This window comes from Stigmatopora argus, chromosome 13 (genome assembly GCF_051989625.1).
Source record: "Stigmatopora argus isolate UIUO_Sarg chromosome 13, RoL_Sarg_1.0, whole genome shotgun sequence".
Classification (NCBI taxonomy): domain Eukaryota; kingdom Metazoa; phylum Chordata; class Actinopteri; order Syngnathiformes; family Syngnathidae; genus Stigmatopora; species Stigmatopora argus.
Window position 1 is genome coordinate 16199771 of NC_135399.1, and position 17302 is coordinate 16217072.

Consider the following 17302-nt stretch of genomic DNA (forward strand, 5'->3'; position numbering starts at 1 on the left):
CTTACTATACATGGTCTTTTAAAAAAAAAAAAATGCCTCACTATACTTTTTTTTACTTAAAATAGCCTTATTATGCATGGTCCACTTTTTTTAACGTAAAAAAGTATCCCATGTATAGTAAGGTTTTTTTTTCTTTAAAAATGACCATCGTTGAACCAAGGAGTGTTGTGCATCAAGGCGTTAAAAACGTCAAGTCCAGGAGAAATATTTTGGAACCTGAAAAAAATCAATATAAATGTATGAATGTTCCATTAACACCATATTGCCGTTTTCTACTTGCATACCTTTGTCACAACACTCAAGCCTCCGTGGTCCACAACGCCCAAAACGTCTCGGTGGCGTCGTCTCCGGCGGCCTGCCAAGAGACGAAGATCACGCAAAGAGCCCGACGGCCCCCTCCCCAGAAGCTCTGGCCCCCCAGCCCCCGCCCCCATGCGGCGTCGTGTTGTCAGCACCACCGGCGCTGAGTGAGCGCTCGGCGTTTATCGGTCCGCTGGGAGCCGCCTGTCATTGCCGGATTCCTGCCAGTGAAGTATCGCGCTGGCGCAACTGCTGCAACTGGCGCAAGTGCCGGAACTGGCGCAAGTGCCACAACTGGCGCAACCACGGCAATTGGCGCTTGTTGCAACCGGCGCACGTGGCTGTCATCGTCAACCTTCTTATCGCGATCGTCGTCGTCATCGCCTAAAAAGACACAGAGGCGTTCAAATCATCCATCATTGACGACTTAAATCAAGGGTGTCAGACTCGGGTTGGCTCGGGGGCCGCTTTAACGTCAACTTGATTTTATGTGGGCCGGACCGTTTTAGATATAATATTTATATATTTTTTAATAAATGGATTCAAAGAACTGGAATAAAAGCCCTGAATATTCAGTTTTTTATAGATCTAAAACAATGTTTATTTTAGCTTTTTTTATATATATTTTTAGATTTTACAAAATGATTTTTGAACTAAAAACACAGAAAAAAAGATTAAACAATGACAATTATTAATTTAAAAGGGGGAAAATCAGGAAATTTAATATACATCTATACTCTTCATTTGAATTTGATCCTAAAACAGAAAGTCGGCACTCATGATTTACTTTCCCGGGCCACACAAAATGATCCGGCGGGCCAGATTTGGCCCCCGGGCCGCCACTTTGACACGTGACCTCTACTTACGAATGCATGCCTCTAGGTACAACATTTTCAGATTACAAAAGCGTGGGACATACCTCTGACTACTTGGTGACCAGTCTAGTTTGTGGTCCTTCCATCGCCTGAAGTCAGCTGAGCTGATGCTCCAGCACCCCGCAATTCTGACAAGGAGAAGCCGTGTTGAAATTGAATGAGTTATTATGTATTTATTTTGGTGTAAATTGCAGATTTAAGCAACAAAATAAATTGCATTATTTTCTTGGAAATACACTATATAAAATATATATGTATATATCGTGTTAATAATTGTCTGTGTGCAAAAACAAGTACTGTATTTCCTTCAATACAAAAAAATTGACAATTTAGTCTTACCCTTTTTAGCGATTTAAAAAGAGAACTGTTTTTTTTAATGATATAAAAAAGTGGTTTTGGATTTCAACACAAAACAAAGTATAGTTGTGTCTCGAGCCAACTGCATTTGATTTCAAGAAATAAAATAAGGAGCACACACTTTCTTCTCACTTGTTTATTTTGTGATATAAATGTTGGGAATGATATGACAATGTTCCTAAAAAGAGTTTTTTTTTCAAAATGTATCTTTAGTATGAATTGTCTAAGCGACGAGCTTCGTCTCCTGCTCAACGTAGGCTGAATTCAAGTTTCCTGCGCAATGCTATTTTCATCATGGGCAGCCGCAGCTAAAACTTTTTTCCACGTGACTTCCAAGATTCTACGCTACGCCTTGGCGCCACTGGTCCGTTATTGGGGGGGCTCCTCAGTTCCCGAGTCTCTTGTAGAAGACGGCAGCCACGCAGAGGGCCAACAGGCAGGCGAAGGCCAGCACCCCGACGGCCACGGCCAGCCCCGGCGAGGCGCCGTCCGGCGGGGCCTCCTCCCGGGACGCGGCGGCGACCAGCTCCGTCTTGGTGACCAGCAAGGGTGAGGTGATGGTGTACGGCTCGGTGACCTCCGGCAGCTCTCGCTTCCTGCGCCGGTTGTTGCACTGCTTGAAGGTGGCGCAGGTGCTGGTCTCGCACAACCGGGTGATGCAGTGCAGGTAGTACGTGGACACGGTCTGGTTCTGCTGTTCGACGAAGCGGAAGGCCGGGAAGTGGAAGCGGGCGCTCTGGCTCTCGCCGTTTTCCACCACCGTGGTCAGCTGGTCCCGCGAGCACGGCACGAAGAGGTTGAAGACGCTGGAGTTGCCGGGCAGCGGCGAGACCGAGGCGTAGCAGCGGTCCAGCAGCACGTGGTACTGGCCCGTCAGGTTGGTGGCCTTCACCTCCACGTACACGTCGGTCCGAAGCTCCAGGCCCAGCTCGGGGACCACCAGGGGCTCCAGGTAGGCGGCGTCTCGGAACAGCTCCATGGTCAGCGTGCTGAGGAAGCTGCCGTTCTTGTCCTCGATGGCGACGGACGACGCCGACACGTCCACCTGGGTGTTGTTCAGGAGGTACTCCAAGGGGTAGGCGCACGAGTAGTAGTACCTGAGCTCAGCGTTGTAGGTGATGGTGCCGCCGGTGGGGTCCACCGAGCGCACGATGCCGCTGACGTTGACCGTCTGGATTTTGGAGAAGTCGGAGAAGTCGCCGGTGCCCGTGGCGCTGGTGGTGAGGAAGGTGCTGCCGCAGCCGTACGTGCTGTTGAGGGGGAAGTGGAAGCGAGCCACCGGCGGCGACGCCGTCTCGTCCAAGGTGGCGCGGCACTCCGGGCCCGTCACGCGGTTGAGGATCAGGTGGCTGTCGTTGTAGCCCGTGTAGATGACCGGGCAGATCTGGATGGCCAGGTTCAGCGAGGACGTGCTGCACTCCACCGCGATGTCGTCCGACTGCGGACGCCGGGCGTGGCTGCCGCATTCGGCCAGGGTCAGGCAACTGCTTCTCGCTATCGTGCACAGGAATATTAGTAGCGGGAGCTTCGTCGCTGCTGGCGGCGTTCGAGAATCGGGCAGGTGGGAACGCGGACAGAAGAACCGACGACTTGGAGTTGCACTGGAGGTTCTTTATAGGCCAGGGTCTTCGGGGATTGGACCAAAATAAGGTCAGAGCAGCCCGGCTTAGGTGCGGGCGGACCACGGCCTCGGGGCAACCTCCTGAAATCCGAAGCATCAGGCTCGTCTAGAAATACGGGAGACACACAGAGCTCCAAGATTCTGTTTCGGGGGGTTTGATTCCGCAGTCGCTGACACAATGGCGAAGAATGATGACTTGCTGGCCGCGGGCTTCATCCCTGACCCACTTTGCGTGACCTACTAAACAAAAACCAAAGACAACACCTGCTCTATCGACTTCAATCGATACGCAAATGTGTCCAGGTTCATCACCGTCGCTCTAATCGTGCATGGAACGCAACTCTTGAGTAGCGAGGGAGACGGTCCAGGCGGTATTCAGTTTTAGGGATTTCTCGGGGTTCCTCTAATTTGGGGAAACATGTGGACTCTTCCGAAAATATTGCATGGTGAAAGGGTTCTCGAGGCATTTTTAGTGGGTCAGGATTCAGATCCTCCCACGAGAAGACACATTGTTTGCCGAAAGAAAATCCGGCAAATGTCACAAAGACGATGATGATGACCCTTCAATTAGTCTTGCATAAATACGAGACGGAAAGAGGATGCTTTGCTTCGTAACAGCCACGACGTCATTGTTTGAAAGCAGACATTTGATCCAGGTCAACGGGACTCCAGTTTTGGAATATTAACACACTACGTTGACAAGCATAAAGTTATTTTTTTCGGGTTTTCAGAGCAGCTCAAGGTCTCACTTTGGTTTTTCATTCCAACTCAGGTTCCATCTTCGGTTTTTCATACCAACTCAGGTTCCATCTTGGGGTTTTCAGACAAGCTCAGGGTCTTTCCGTGCCAGGAAGGAGACATTTCTTGTCCATTTTCTCTTGGAACTACATGGGCGCAAGTCCGGCCATTGAAAGTTCGCCATGGAGATCTGGCTCCAGGTGGTTGCTCCGATGACCCACATCCACACCAAGAAAAACAATCGTGTCCAGATATGGAGTTTGACTCATGGCCAGGGGTATAAAACCACCCGACAATTTATCCCTTTGAATTATTGGGAAATTAAAATATTACCTTATTTACATTGAAATGGTCACCTTTTTTTTTCCAAACAGGAGCCAAAATTCGTACTTTCAAGATGCATTCTCCGCCTCACGCAGCCTTTGACCCGGTTCACACCAGATAAAATATCATCTTTTGTGAAGCCGGCATTCCTCATCGCCTTATGATAAAACTATAAAATATCACATATGGAAAAAGAAAGAAAGAAAAAAGGCCGCAAGGTGTTTTGGGATCTAGTGATGAAGTAGCAGCAAAAATAAATGTCACCATCTATTCTACGTGTACTTGTGTAAGATTGGCCTTAAGGAATGACGTCGGCTCATTTCAACTCGACAAAGTATGTAATAATAATATTTAGACAATTTAATATCAAAATAAGAGATAAAAAGAGAAACCCTTGCATTGCACCAAAAATAAATATTTGCAAATCACTTATTATCGGACTAAAAACTATATAACTATTTTACAGAAAACAGTTTTAATTACTTTCAAACACAATTTGTATCTTCTATTTTCCGCAAATTACAATTTTGAAAAATATTGCTTTATTTGACCTGACCAAAAATCCCCATTTATTTATTTACATATACACATTTCTTGGAGGAAATAAACAAAATATATATTTTAGAATATTTTCCTTCACATATTTATATTATATTATTATTATTTATTTATTTTACTTATAACTTCATCCAGAGAAAAGACCGATAACCACTAATAAAAATGACAAAAGTGTGGAAAACCACAAAAGCTTCAAAACGTAACGACAACCATCGAAATGTCGGTCCGAAATCTTTCCAAGCTCAGCATATTCTTCCACTTCGCATCTTCAAGACGGAGCGTCGTGTAAATGACGCACGTATGCTTCCCTTAATTTCCAAAGCCTTTAACGCGCACTTTGACAATAGCGTCGCTGTGACGTAGCGGCCGTGATTTACGAGGCACTGATAGTTGTTAGCGAAGCCTGTAGCTGCCTTTCTCTTTCAAGTCTGACACACGCACATTGACACGCAGAAAAACACACAGTTGTCCTTTCATGTGCGCTGGAGAGCAACTGTCGGGTCGGGCCCAGCTGTTCAAGCCCATATATTCATCACGCACATGCATGAGTTCTGTCCAGAAGAACGCAATACTGGGAACAGCTATGATCCCGTGCAAAATCCTCAAAACCTAGCACTAAAAAAAAATTCCTTTCTTTTTAAATCTCCAAAAGTCCAGTAATCCCTCGAATATCACGGCTTCAATTTTCGCGGCTTCACTACACCACAGATTTTTTTCTGGGGGAAATTTTATTTCTTTTTATAATTTTTTTTCGTAAGTTCATAAAAATGTGAAAATCCACACTGAAACTCACAAGCGGAAGCCACTCCCCTGTCCTCTGCTTGCGACTAGGACTCAGCACTAATGTAAAAAAAAAAACTTAAAAAATTAAAAATTATTATAATTTTTTTAAGCTTGCTGAAACTCCACTTGCTACTAGGACTCAGCAAAAAAATTATATATTGCTCTTTTTTGATATTTCACATTATGAACAGTTGCCCTGCGATTGGCTGTGTCTCCAGCACCCCCCATGACCCTTGCAAGGATAAGCGGTCTGGAAAACGAATCAATATTAACAGTATTTATAATAGTAGAACCCACACTAAAAGTGTATATATTCCTACATGTCCACACACACACACACACACGTACAACTCGGGTTTGTCGGGTCGCGCCGTCATCGTGATTGATGGGCCGTGTGCGGACGCCGTTGTTATTGTAGTGTGTACGTTTGTGCGCGCATACACCTGCTATATGGACGGCGAGTTGGGCCGGAGCAGCTGGATGCTGGGATTTAAGCTGCGACGGGATAGGATCAGGCCACAGCTCATAAAACACACACACACAAGCTTTATGGGGACGGCTCACTACAACAACTGTGTGTACGTGTGTGTTTTTCAACCGCACCAAATTAAAGCGCGGCCCGAGGTGTCGGCCTCACGTCTGGGTTGCATGCTTCGCGCCATACAGTATACGTCTATACGTGCAAAGTCTATAAAGGGTTCTCACAGAAACTCGCAGCTGCGTGAAATGAGCCAGCGCGTCTGTTTCAGAGGCGAGCGCCACGGCGTTGGAGGCTCGGCCGACCCTTGACCCGAGGGAGGGGCAAGGGTAGCTTTACCATTACGCGGGGGGTTATTATTATTTGCGTGGTATTAAAATTTCATTTGAGCCGAAGGCTCGCTCGTCTACTCGCCGCTGGACTCTGCAAAATCTATTTGCGGAATGGAGGCTGCCCCGCATATGTACAAGTCATTAGCATTAGCGTGCGCGTGTGTAGCCCGGCTAGCGTACCTGCCCTCCTTAGCGTAGGCCGGCACCCGCCGCGCGGGATCTGCGGTCCACTCCATCATGTCGGATCTCAGGGACGGAGCAGGAGATGGATGCCCCCCCTCCGTTCTTCGGCTGTCACGTAAAAAGTTCCCCACCTGTAAAAAAACAACGGCAAAAATTAGTTTGGAGAAGTAACTTCAAAAATTGCTGCATGAAATGACTCTCCGGAAAAGTGCCGAAAAGTCGTAATATTCTGCTAATGAGAGCCTACAACAACAAATACATTCATTCATCTTACGTACGGCTGATAAGCCATAGGACAAAATGCGACGTGAAGGGTTGAAGTCAAGCACCACCAACGCAAAAAAAAACAAATTGCGTCACAAGCTAACACAACCAAAGTAGCAATTTCCGACAACATCCAAATTTCTAAATCAAGCAGCCAAAATCGAAAATCCCCAAATCATTCAAAGTAACAAACATTCCGCCGATCACACATCAGCTGACCCCCAAAGAAAAACAACAAACGTAACACGCCAATGACCTACCTACCAAAGGTAACCCATCACCAATAAACGAAACGAGCGACCGGGGTTAAGAATCCAAGCGAGCGACTAAAGAAACAAAGCCAGCGTCCACCCGTGCTCCTTTCAGCAGCTGTTTCCATGACGACAGCCACTGATTCACAATGCTTTACCCGCGCTAAATTATACTGTACAGAGAGGAAACGAGCTGCCAGACGGGAAATGGCGACTGAAAAAAAGCATCCAAGGTCAATGACTCACTGGACGCCACTCAGGAGGACCGCGGGGCCCTCTTTACGGGGCCGGCTCGCAGCTTGACACGCGGACCGGGCCCGTCGCCGTCGCCCCCCAACAAAGCCAGATGTCCGGCGAGGGCGACGGGAACGGGAACTTTTCCATTTGGGAAAGCCATCAAGAGCGCTTTCCATATCTGACCTTCACTTGTCCGTGCGCAGTAAATAAAAAGTCTCGCCGGTCTCGGGACGACGGGCGTCAGAATGCCTCGGGGGACGAGAGCGAGATGGCAAAAGACTCCCAGGGAAGAACATCTGGAGGCCGGCACATGCTCCATCTCCAATCTTCTGGGTAGAGTCGCGAGCTCACCGGTCAGACAAACATGGCTCGGCGGTCCGATAAGAGTTCAAAGTAGCTTAGCAAAACCCAGCGGCTACGTCAACCAACCCTTCAAATACCGAAGCTAAAAGATCAGACGACAAATGTTACCACCAAACAAAGTAGGACCCCAAACCAGACCCATTTAATAAATCAATCGCAGTCGTGTTTCAATTTAATCCCGTCCCGAAGAAGAAGCCTGTTTGTTTTTAGCCGTGCCAAAATGAGTTGGACTATTTGGGGTAATGCCCCCGATCCATTCATTAGCTCCCCCTAAGCATGTGGGCCACACTCATCCCCCAAGCCATCCTCTCCGGCCTTGTCTGCCTTTGTCAAGGACAACGTGTTGATCCTCCTGAGCCGCGGACAACGTCGTTAATTTCCCATTTTTCCTCCATCTTGTTTGTCAAATACACAATACCGATTCCAACGGTTAACAATGAAACGTGAGCAATCCCTCGGTAAAAGACCTCAAAATGCTAGGCGAGCGGTGTAACGGGGGGTCCCATCTTTGAGGTGCCCCTTTTCAAAAAACAGCAGCTTGTTCTGATCCAGGAGCAGCTGTGGAAACACGCCTGATCAGGATTTCCCTCCAAACAGCTGGACAAACAACACACACACACAGGCAAGACACCAATGCGCGCAAGTGACGACATTTGGACAACATGGTACAATAGACACTGTTGTGTGGTGTGTGTGTGTGTGTGTGTGTGTGTGTGTGTGTGTGTGTGTGTGTGTGTGTGTGTGTGTGGTGTATATGAATGAATCTCAAGTGTGCCTATCTGACACACAAGCAGTCAGTCGTCCACTATCATTCACACACTAAGCAGGTCATCACCCACGTTAATATAACTCATTAACCAACAAACTGACAAACTACCAAAATAAGAATACAACACATTAACAAACTCACTCCAATGAAAAAACTCCCCGAAGTAACAATCAGCCTAAACCAACCAACCCCAACAAATAATCCAAGTCTGCTCAAAGTAATTGCCTATCCTTATAACAAAGCAATTTACAAAAAATAAGATGAACTTAAAGAAGAAACCAACTTATCCACTAAAGGACCCAAACCAAAATGACCAACCAATCAAAGTACAGGATCAATCCAACAATTCAACAAAGTGGCCACCCAAGTATTATACTTAGCAACCTAACACACTAAACAAATGAGATAAATGGCCAAACAAGCAAAGTTTGACAACAATTACTAACAAACTGAAATATAGTTTTGGAAGTGACCAATCGCCAACGGAGAGCTGACAATTTTACTTAAGCTGCCCCGTTTGCGGTATCGCAGACAATTGTCAATTAGAAATCCGGTCCATTCTGACACGCGGTCTTTCCACAATGTTGTGTGTGTGTGTGTGTGTGTGTGTGTGTGTGTTGTGTGTGAGAGCGCACACGCAAGACCGCAGATCAGCAAGGTGCTGAAACGTCTCGGCTTCACACACTCGCACGGAAACACAAAGCCTGTTGTAATGAACACATTAGCATACATCAGCTATGCCTCACTGGCTATTTATAGGCCGCTTTTATGCATGTGTGTGTGTGAGTGTGTGTGGTGTGTGTCAGCGTACGAGTTGCATATTTGGCGTGCCTGACCACAACTAAAACCACACGCTCGTCTTACAAGGTACGACAAGGTTGGCCAGCTTTCGGGAACAATTACGTACTCAATCATCTAAGAAAAAATTGTGTGTTCGTGTGTGTGTCGCAAATGAGGTGATCATTTCAAATAATTCTATAGTATATAGTGCATTTTATAATAGATTTAAAAACCAAATCTAATTGTACTAAATTCAATTACTATTGTGCAAAAAAATACTATTCTGATACTAAAAGTATTGAAATGAAATATAAAAGTAACTCAATAATTTTGAATTACATTTTTATGTACTTTGTTCATACTTTTTTCCATTGAAGGAGCAAATATTAAAATTGTATAAACAATATTTGTAATCAGTTTAATTTTGTTGACTTATTCAAATTAAGCAATAGTGTAACTTTCAGCTAAGTGCTAGTTATTATTGAAATGTTGAAAATATTTAAAATTACATCTACAATTTAAAAATTTCCCATTGTTAAAAAGTACTTGCAGTTAGATTTTATTTTCAAAGTACATTCATATATCTGTATATATTTGCAATGTTATGTATTTACCAATGATACTGTACACTGAGAATAATGAATTAATTCTTCACCACTTAGGGAACTTCCGTGAAATCATTAAGAACGATGAGAGATCAAATCTAACAAATTCCGAACTAATGACCAGAATGGCGGTTTCCGGCCCCAAGTTAAAGGGAGGGTGGAAAAAAAAGTATAATCAGGTCATCTGTCGTCAACATTTGCGGTAATCCTTGGTCGTGTTTCTCTCCGAGTGAGCAACTTTGCGGATTGGAACCCAGCTGGTCGCTCATGTCTGTCAATGCGGCTATTACCATCCAACTCCCCCACTGGTGTGTGTGTGTTTGTGCGCCTGTGTGCGTGCGTGTGTGTGCGACCTTGAAACTAATGCTTGAACATTACACCCAACACCTTGCCACATGCACAAACGTTAGCCCAAAGCTAATGACCCTTTTGCGGTTATATAGCAGGCCTCCGCTGCCATAGCAACATTCTACACTGTACGTATGCAAGTTGTGTATTTTTAAATGGCGGGCGGCGACGTTGCATAGCTAGCCTTACTAAGTATTTATAGCACTTGATCTATACAAGGTTATTGCGGTGACATGCTGTGATTGTCAAAATGTGGCTGGAGTATCGCCAGTGGCTCCCTCTAGTGGCACGTGAGAGTACCTGATCTAGAAGAAGAAAAAGCAAAACAAAAGGAAAACTAGGGAAATGTTTTGTGTACGTGCTTCTGTTTTTGAAGTTTTAAATGTGATACTACATTTAAATGTTAGATCAGTACAAAGAAATGGAGAAAATATATATCTAAATACAAATATACACTATACAAGAGCATATGTACTGTATGTATTAACAAACTAGCTAGTAGCATAGCGATATTTAGACTTAATTTTCCAGTTTTTCATAATGGGCAGATTTGTTTTTGTTGTTTCTTCATCAATGTTCTACATTTAAGGTTTTTCTCTAGACCGCCGTTGTCAAAATTAACCGGCAAACATCCTCAGTGCTTTTGTTTTTTTCCTCTCAGGCAGAGCTGAAGTGTCACAGCGCTAAAGCGGCTAGGACAATGCGCTAATGCTACAATGGCTCACTAACGAGAGAGAGCGCTGTGCTAATTACCCTGCAGAACAAAAGGGACAGCAGGTGTGTGTGTGTGAGAGACTTTTACTGAAAAAGAATGTGCTAGCTCAAAATGCTACTGTTTGCATAGCTGGCATGTAGCACATTGGCGTGTGTAAGTGTTAAAAATGTTGTGTATGACTTTGTGAGTGTGTCTGTGTTTTAGTATTCACGGTGGGCCCACCCAATGGAGGGGGGGGTCGCGGATTCGACAGCTTGAGCGACAGGCCGCCCGCTGCTCCACCGTGCTGATGAGTTTAGCTGTCACCGTTAGCTAGGTTGATTGTAGGAAGGTTAATGGGTCAATGGATTCTCAGAAAATATGTAGGTTGCATTGTAGGGAGTTGATTTGGAAGGTAGAATGTGGTAAAGTTAACTGGTTAGCAACAATTTGATGATTGGTCAACAACAAAATGTTATTGCCGCAAAAAAAAACAATAATTTTGCAATGTTTTAGGTGGGTTGAACCCAAAAGTGCAGTCGGACCATGTCTTGAAATTCAGCTTTCTGCATTTTACTTCCATTCCAATCCGATTTTTTTTTAAATTATGGCCTCCAAATGAGCACAAACACGATCTTGCTAGTCACGCAGCGTCATTTTTGTGGTGCGGTGTTATCGGACGGGTGGAGCTTGTTGGACGTTTAACGGGACGGCGCGTACGTCGTCTGATCATATGCGGTAAAGGTCGACCGACGGGTTTGTAGATTGCAAGTATTTGGAGATTTATAAATTAGTAGACACTTAACTAGGAAGATAGAATGTATTGGTTTGTAGTCGTGTAAGTAAATTGCTGGTGTTTTTCCGTAATTTGACGGATCGTTTTTAGGCGGATCGCATTATCGTAGGAAGTACGGTCAGTTGGTCGTTGAATCAAAAGTTGTAGGGGTAGAAGTAAAGGATAAACCTGTAGGTAGCGTCTAAGAAAAGAGTTGTAGTTCTGCGCACGCCTCACAGGTTTTAAGCGACTCCCTTAACGTTCCCCGAGACAAATGCTCATGATTGACACCAAGGATCCGGATGCCCTCGACGAGCGTTTGGAAGACGGCAGCGGCGGAGGACGCTGACAAGCCGGACAGCCTGGGGCTCATCTCCGGGGGGTAAATTTAAAGTGTGAGGATTGGGCGCGTTGACCTCGGGAGCTTTCCGCCGCCTCCCTCGCATCGCAGCTGCCGTGGGGAAAACCGGATCGTAGGAGGTTCCTCTACCTGTTAGTCACCAGTACCCTGCCGTGGTTCTGGAATAGCAATCTGGTGTACAGATGCACCCGTATGATCTTCAGGGTCAACTTCAGAGGTTCACTTGTCACACAAACGCTGATTTCAGAGTTTACTTAGAACTGGTCCCACTAGGTTTGGGGGTTTTAGGGGTCGTTTTTTTTAGGTATGGGGCACTTGAACTGTTTTGCACATTGACATTGCTCACTCTATAAAAACTTGTAGTAATTGCGAGACCTTTTGCTCAGGTTCTTCCTCAGGGTAAGCTTTGCGTGGAACTCAGATGAATCAATGTCGTTCATTTTGTTTTTCTGTAAATCGAACGATTTAGTCCCGTACGTAGCTGTGCCGCTTCGAGCGCCCCCGGAACGGTCACGTGGTGCGCGGACAGTAAATTGATTTTCTCATGAAGTTCAAGTGAACGGCGTAGTTTTCACGCGCCTCGTATCGAGTGACGGCGATGTGCCGAACTCCAGATTATCCCCCAGCTGTCCCTGGCAACTTGGTCTTCTGCACACGGGGTAACCTTTCCGTCTCAAGGGAGTGGGGGGGCGCCGAGGTCCACCCGACACCGGATCCGCCCTCCCTTTGGTGGAATTCCCGAAATGGCGCGGCCCGCCCGACGGGTGGATGTCGTCTTTGAATGGCGTTTATTTGTTGGCACTCGCCGATGAAAAGCTTCCCATCAACTGCATGTTAATCTTGTCTTTTAATTGTTGTCGCTTTCTTTTTTGCCGTCACTACTGCGTAACTCATCTTTTTGTGCCCGCCCCCATGCATTCTTGCCACTCCACACACACAAAAACCCTGATGTACATCCAATCCTAGTTTCTGCAAAGCCACAATTATTCTATAAACTTACCTACAAAGAATCAAGAGATATATACTATACACACAACCAACATGCATTCCTACAAACCAGTAATCAATGTTATATGTATAACTTACCTGCACAATCTAAGAATAAATGAGCCATCTACCCATTACAATGCATTACATCTACCTTACTTCAAGTTCTACCTCCCAACAGAACATTTACATAGTTTACCTAGCAACAATTAGCAATCAAAATACATGCATATCTAGCAATAAATCACCAATTTACATGCTTACTTACAGTAAAGAGGGGTCTCCGAAGTGGTTGTCAAGGGTTGCCGTGTGTGATGTTTATTTTTTTGTTCCAACTGATCCTGCAGATACCTTTTAACCAATGAGGTGTCTGCTAAAACAAGTAGCACCTGGCTGGAATCCACTGATGACACCTGCAAAACATCAATTTGGTTAAAGCTGTGGCCACTGTGTACAGTATACTTAAATACTAACATAGCTAGCTAGTAACTACCTCAAATGTTCCCTTTAATTTGTCATATATCTGGGAATTAAAGACAACCTCCCTGAGCACTGTGAACAAACCCAAGTATCAAATCTGCATGGCATGTGCATGCCTACTACCCATAAATGATCTAGTAATAAAAAACAATGATTAAAACATCTTAATAAATGTCTCTAGAATATGCACAAATCACTTAAATGTTTCCCTTATTTTTCACGTCTGTCATTCTCACTTTTCATTCAGATGGTCAGTTTGGCTTCCATTTCGTCCAAACTTTTCCATCGTTAAACTCGCTTACTTTAGCTTCGCTGCATATTTTACGGAGAAACGATGTCTCACCCAATTTCAGCACTTGATCTTCTATTTGCACATACTCCGACAGTCATTCCATCTTTAAAAAAACGCATTTCTATTTCACTTTTACTTAACACGGTCGTTTCGCCATGAGGCTTGGCAGCAGCTCGATTGAACCGTTGGCTAGATGCTAACCTGCGAAACGCATGCACGTAGGGTTAACGCGCTGTTAATGACATTGATTGGCTGCGTAACTAACGTAGCCAATCAAATGTTAACATTTACTCATAAAGCGGAAGTAAACACACGTGACGTAAAACGCATCATACCATGGACTGGACACAGTGTTCGTCATAGTTTTCTTCGTTGTTAACGTTTGTTGTCGCTTGAGTTGCATTGCAAAATGGCACAGAACTAGTAATGTGTTTATTCTTATTTTTTTACAATTCAGATTGAATTTTATTTTGTGCGCTGCATGCTTGCTGTGCGCGGAGTAGTACGCAATTGCGCACGCGCAAAGGTGAACATGGGGGGCTATTATTTTATTCAAGATATTAGAAAATTAAGCACCGAAGGTAAACAACAACAAAAAAAGCCAAAGAGTTCATATTGAACATTTCCAATCCATTTTTAACTGATTCTGCTTCACTGTAATGGAATTGGAAATTGGTCCTTGCATCTTTTAATATTTTTGAAAAATTTAAAATTTACATCTATTCATCTTTGCTGAAGATTTAAAATGTGTTGGTGTTGCTCAAGTTAATTCAAAGCATTTATTTTCTACAGACTTAACTTTGGGATGTGGAAGGAAAAAAAACTAGCTTTTATATGATTATTTTGACAGCAGCGAGGTGGAACATTTTGTCCCCCAGGCTAAAAACCTGAACCGGGTTGTCTGAACGCAGGTTAAAAAAAAAGAAAAGAAAACAAAACGGTGAGCAAACGTCGTAGCCCGTGGACTGAAAGATGGCAGAAAAAGACTTCAATGGAGTTATTGCACTTGGGAGCGAGAACCTTCTTAACTGAATTAAACCCTAACGAGAAGCAGTCACTGCCCTCACCAGGGGTGTCCAAACTGCAGCCCGCGGGACACCTGCCCACTTTTTCTTGGTCCCCAAGCAAATTAGAAAAACATCATTGAATATATAGAAGGTTAGATTATGTTGCATTGCTCATCTTTACCGCTAGAGGGAGTTCATCACTTCAACAGTGTGTCTCTTCACTATTTCCAATCAATGTAATTTGCTTTACATAAATAAATGTTTTTAAAAAAATCTGATGTGATAAAGAGCTATCTTTGTGATTTTCTTGACCTAATTTGCAGTGAGTTGACATTTTCTCTATGTTCAGGAAAGCATAAATAAATGGAAATATTACAGCTGTCAATCACAAAATGCCAAAGTGATTATAAAAATTAAAATGTCCTTACCTTAGGATGATTTACCTGCTTGAAGCCTTGAACGGTCGCTGTCAGCAAAAAATGGATTGGAGGTCCATCACCATCAATGGCAGCCAAGGAATAATACTATTTTTTTACTCACTTCGAATCCATTATTTAACAACTATAACTGGAACCATTTCAAAAAATTCTAAATTGTGTATTAGATGGTGTTGTGTTTTCTCCGTGTTTTGTTTCCTCTCCTTAATGATGATGTTTTTAGACCGAGAAAATTCTCCTCACATGAGTCACATGACCAAAGTCTGGCGCAGGTCAAGAGGTCATGTTTGGAGCCATGTTAGTAGCGTGGCTTATAATGAGGCCCGAGCTCAAGCCTTTGTGCTGACAGACAACTTTGCCCTGGAGACACACGCTCACACACACTCTGTGTTTACGCACGTGTGTGTTTACGATGGCCACTTGAAAGCGCCTGGCTAATTGAATTAGCTCACCTAAAAGTGTCTGAGGAGACTAAATTGATGCCATGAGACACACGTGTCTCATCTGGGTGCTCAAAAAGCAAAGAAAAGGCTGTGAAAAGTGAGTGATTCTGATTAAAATAATAATAATACAAAAATCTAAAATAGAATTGAAGTATAAAAAGCTTGATGTAAAGTGAAACGCTGTTGTTTATTCTCTGAGTGACGTGATTGACAGCTCGTGTCCTTCTTGGGTGGTCTCAAGTGTGTGTGTGTGTGTGTGTGTGTGTGTGTGTGTGTGTGTGTGTATGTATGTATGTATTAATGTTAGCCTTTCAGCTAGTTTTCAACGTCTCAATAACTTCAAAAAATATACCAAAAGATATCGCCGTTCTTAGTGGCATCACGCAAGTCCAAATATGATCACATTCATTTTTCTTTTACGTTCAGATTTTTTTTAACATTTTGAGTAAATGTAATTTTTGAAAATAGCTTCAGTGGAGATCAATAAACGCTTACTAAACTGAAGTGTCGTCAAACGCCAATTCTTCATCGTAATGATGTACTCTTATAATTAAAAGGCAACATTTTTGGGTGTTGTTTTTATTATTATTTTTTTAGATAAAGTGTGTGGGTACTACACAAGGGATTGTTAAAACCAATGGATGTGATTTGGGTAGCTCAGTTTGACAAGAAAGGCAAATTTGTGACAACTATATTAGACAAAAAAGTCTTCAGATAAATCAGTAACACTTTAAATAATATTGGCATTTTGAGTCAAACACGGAAATTTGCAGTAAAGAACGCATGCATTTTCTATGAATATAGGTTAAAAAAAACGGGAACCAAAGTTTTTGTAAGCAAAAGTGGGAATAAATTGTATACATTTTTACGTAAGATCTAAACCGTTGGAGAAAAATCGGTAATCAAAGTTGATAATCGGTGATAAAAAAGTGATTTTGAGGCCACGAGCATTCTTGCGAATGTTTCTCATTAGTGGCCATTCTTTCCCTTCCCGCTTTCCTGCCTGCGCCGACACCTCCATCCCACGGCACAGACTAAACACGACGACTGACAGCCGAGCCTGCAGCGTTACTCGGCTCTCGACACGGCACCCCCATATTATCCACACCATTTAATAGCTGGAGTGTGAGGCAAAAAATTTCTCGCAAATCTTGACTTTCATTTTCACTTCTTTCAAATTCGGCGTCCCATTTACCGCTAACAGACAATCCCGTGGGAATGCCGATTTTAATTGCATTTGTATCGCGTGTCCAAATCTCATCTTGTTCTGCTTTTGGATTTTTGTTCGCTTTCAAAACGGCTGCTTCAGGGAAACCATGTGTTTTCAAGTGTGCGTATTATTTATGAGGTGCGCCTCTGTGTACTCCAAATGAATGGACACCAAGCTTTGATGGATTTTGCCGGTAAATAGCGAGGAAATTGATGATTTTTTTTTGTTGCGGGGGGAAATATCCCCGGCCGGTGACGTGCATCGCCCTGAATTTTTTTTTCCGGTGCTTGCGACTCGTATTTTATGCCGTCTTTTTCTTCTTCCTTTATTTTTAGTGTTTTCCGCTGCGTATGGATTGAGTGAGTGGTTTCTCGCACAGGAAATTGCGAGTCTGTCAAGGGGATTGCGGCGCGGAGTCAACCTCGTAAATCACCGCTATAACGGCGGCCA

The 17302-nt window shown here is 43.9% G+C and overlaps 1 protein-coding gene and 1 long non-coding RNA gene across 2 annotated transcripts; both read right to left on the bottom strand.

Moving 5' to 3' along the window:
* Positions 1–6: 6 nt before the first annotated feature.
* Positions 7–13950, bottom strand: LOC144087191 (uncharacterized). The gene is made up of 6 exons (XR_013304656.1): positions 13807–13950; positions 13252–13396; positions 6547–6680; positions 1220–1303; positions 285–684; positions 7–216 (listed from the first exon to the last, which is right to left on the bottom strand). It is a non-coding gene; the product is annotated as an uncharacterized LOC144087191 (long non-coding RNA).
* On the bottom strand, positions 1719–4369 carry LOC144087195 (zona pellucida-like domain-containing protein 1). The gene is made up of 3 exons (XM_077617555.1): positions 4282–4369; positions 3116–3259; positions 1719–3068 (listed from the first exon to the last, which is right to left on the bottom strand). The coding sequence occupies exons 1-3, from the start codon at positions 4367–4369 to the stop codon at positions 1918–1920; spliced, it is 1383 nt and encodes a 460-aa protein (XP_077473681.1). The 3' UTR covers positions 1719–1917.
* Positions 13951–17302: the final 3352 nt, after the last annotated feature.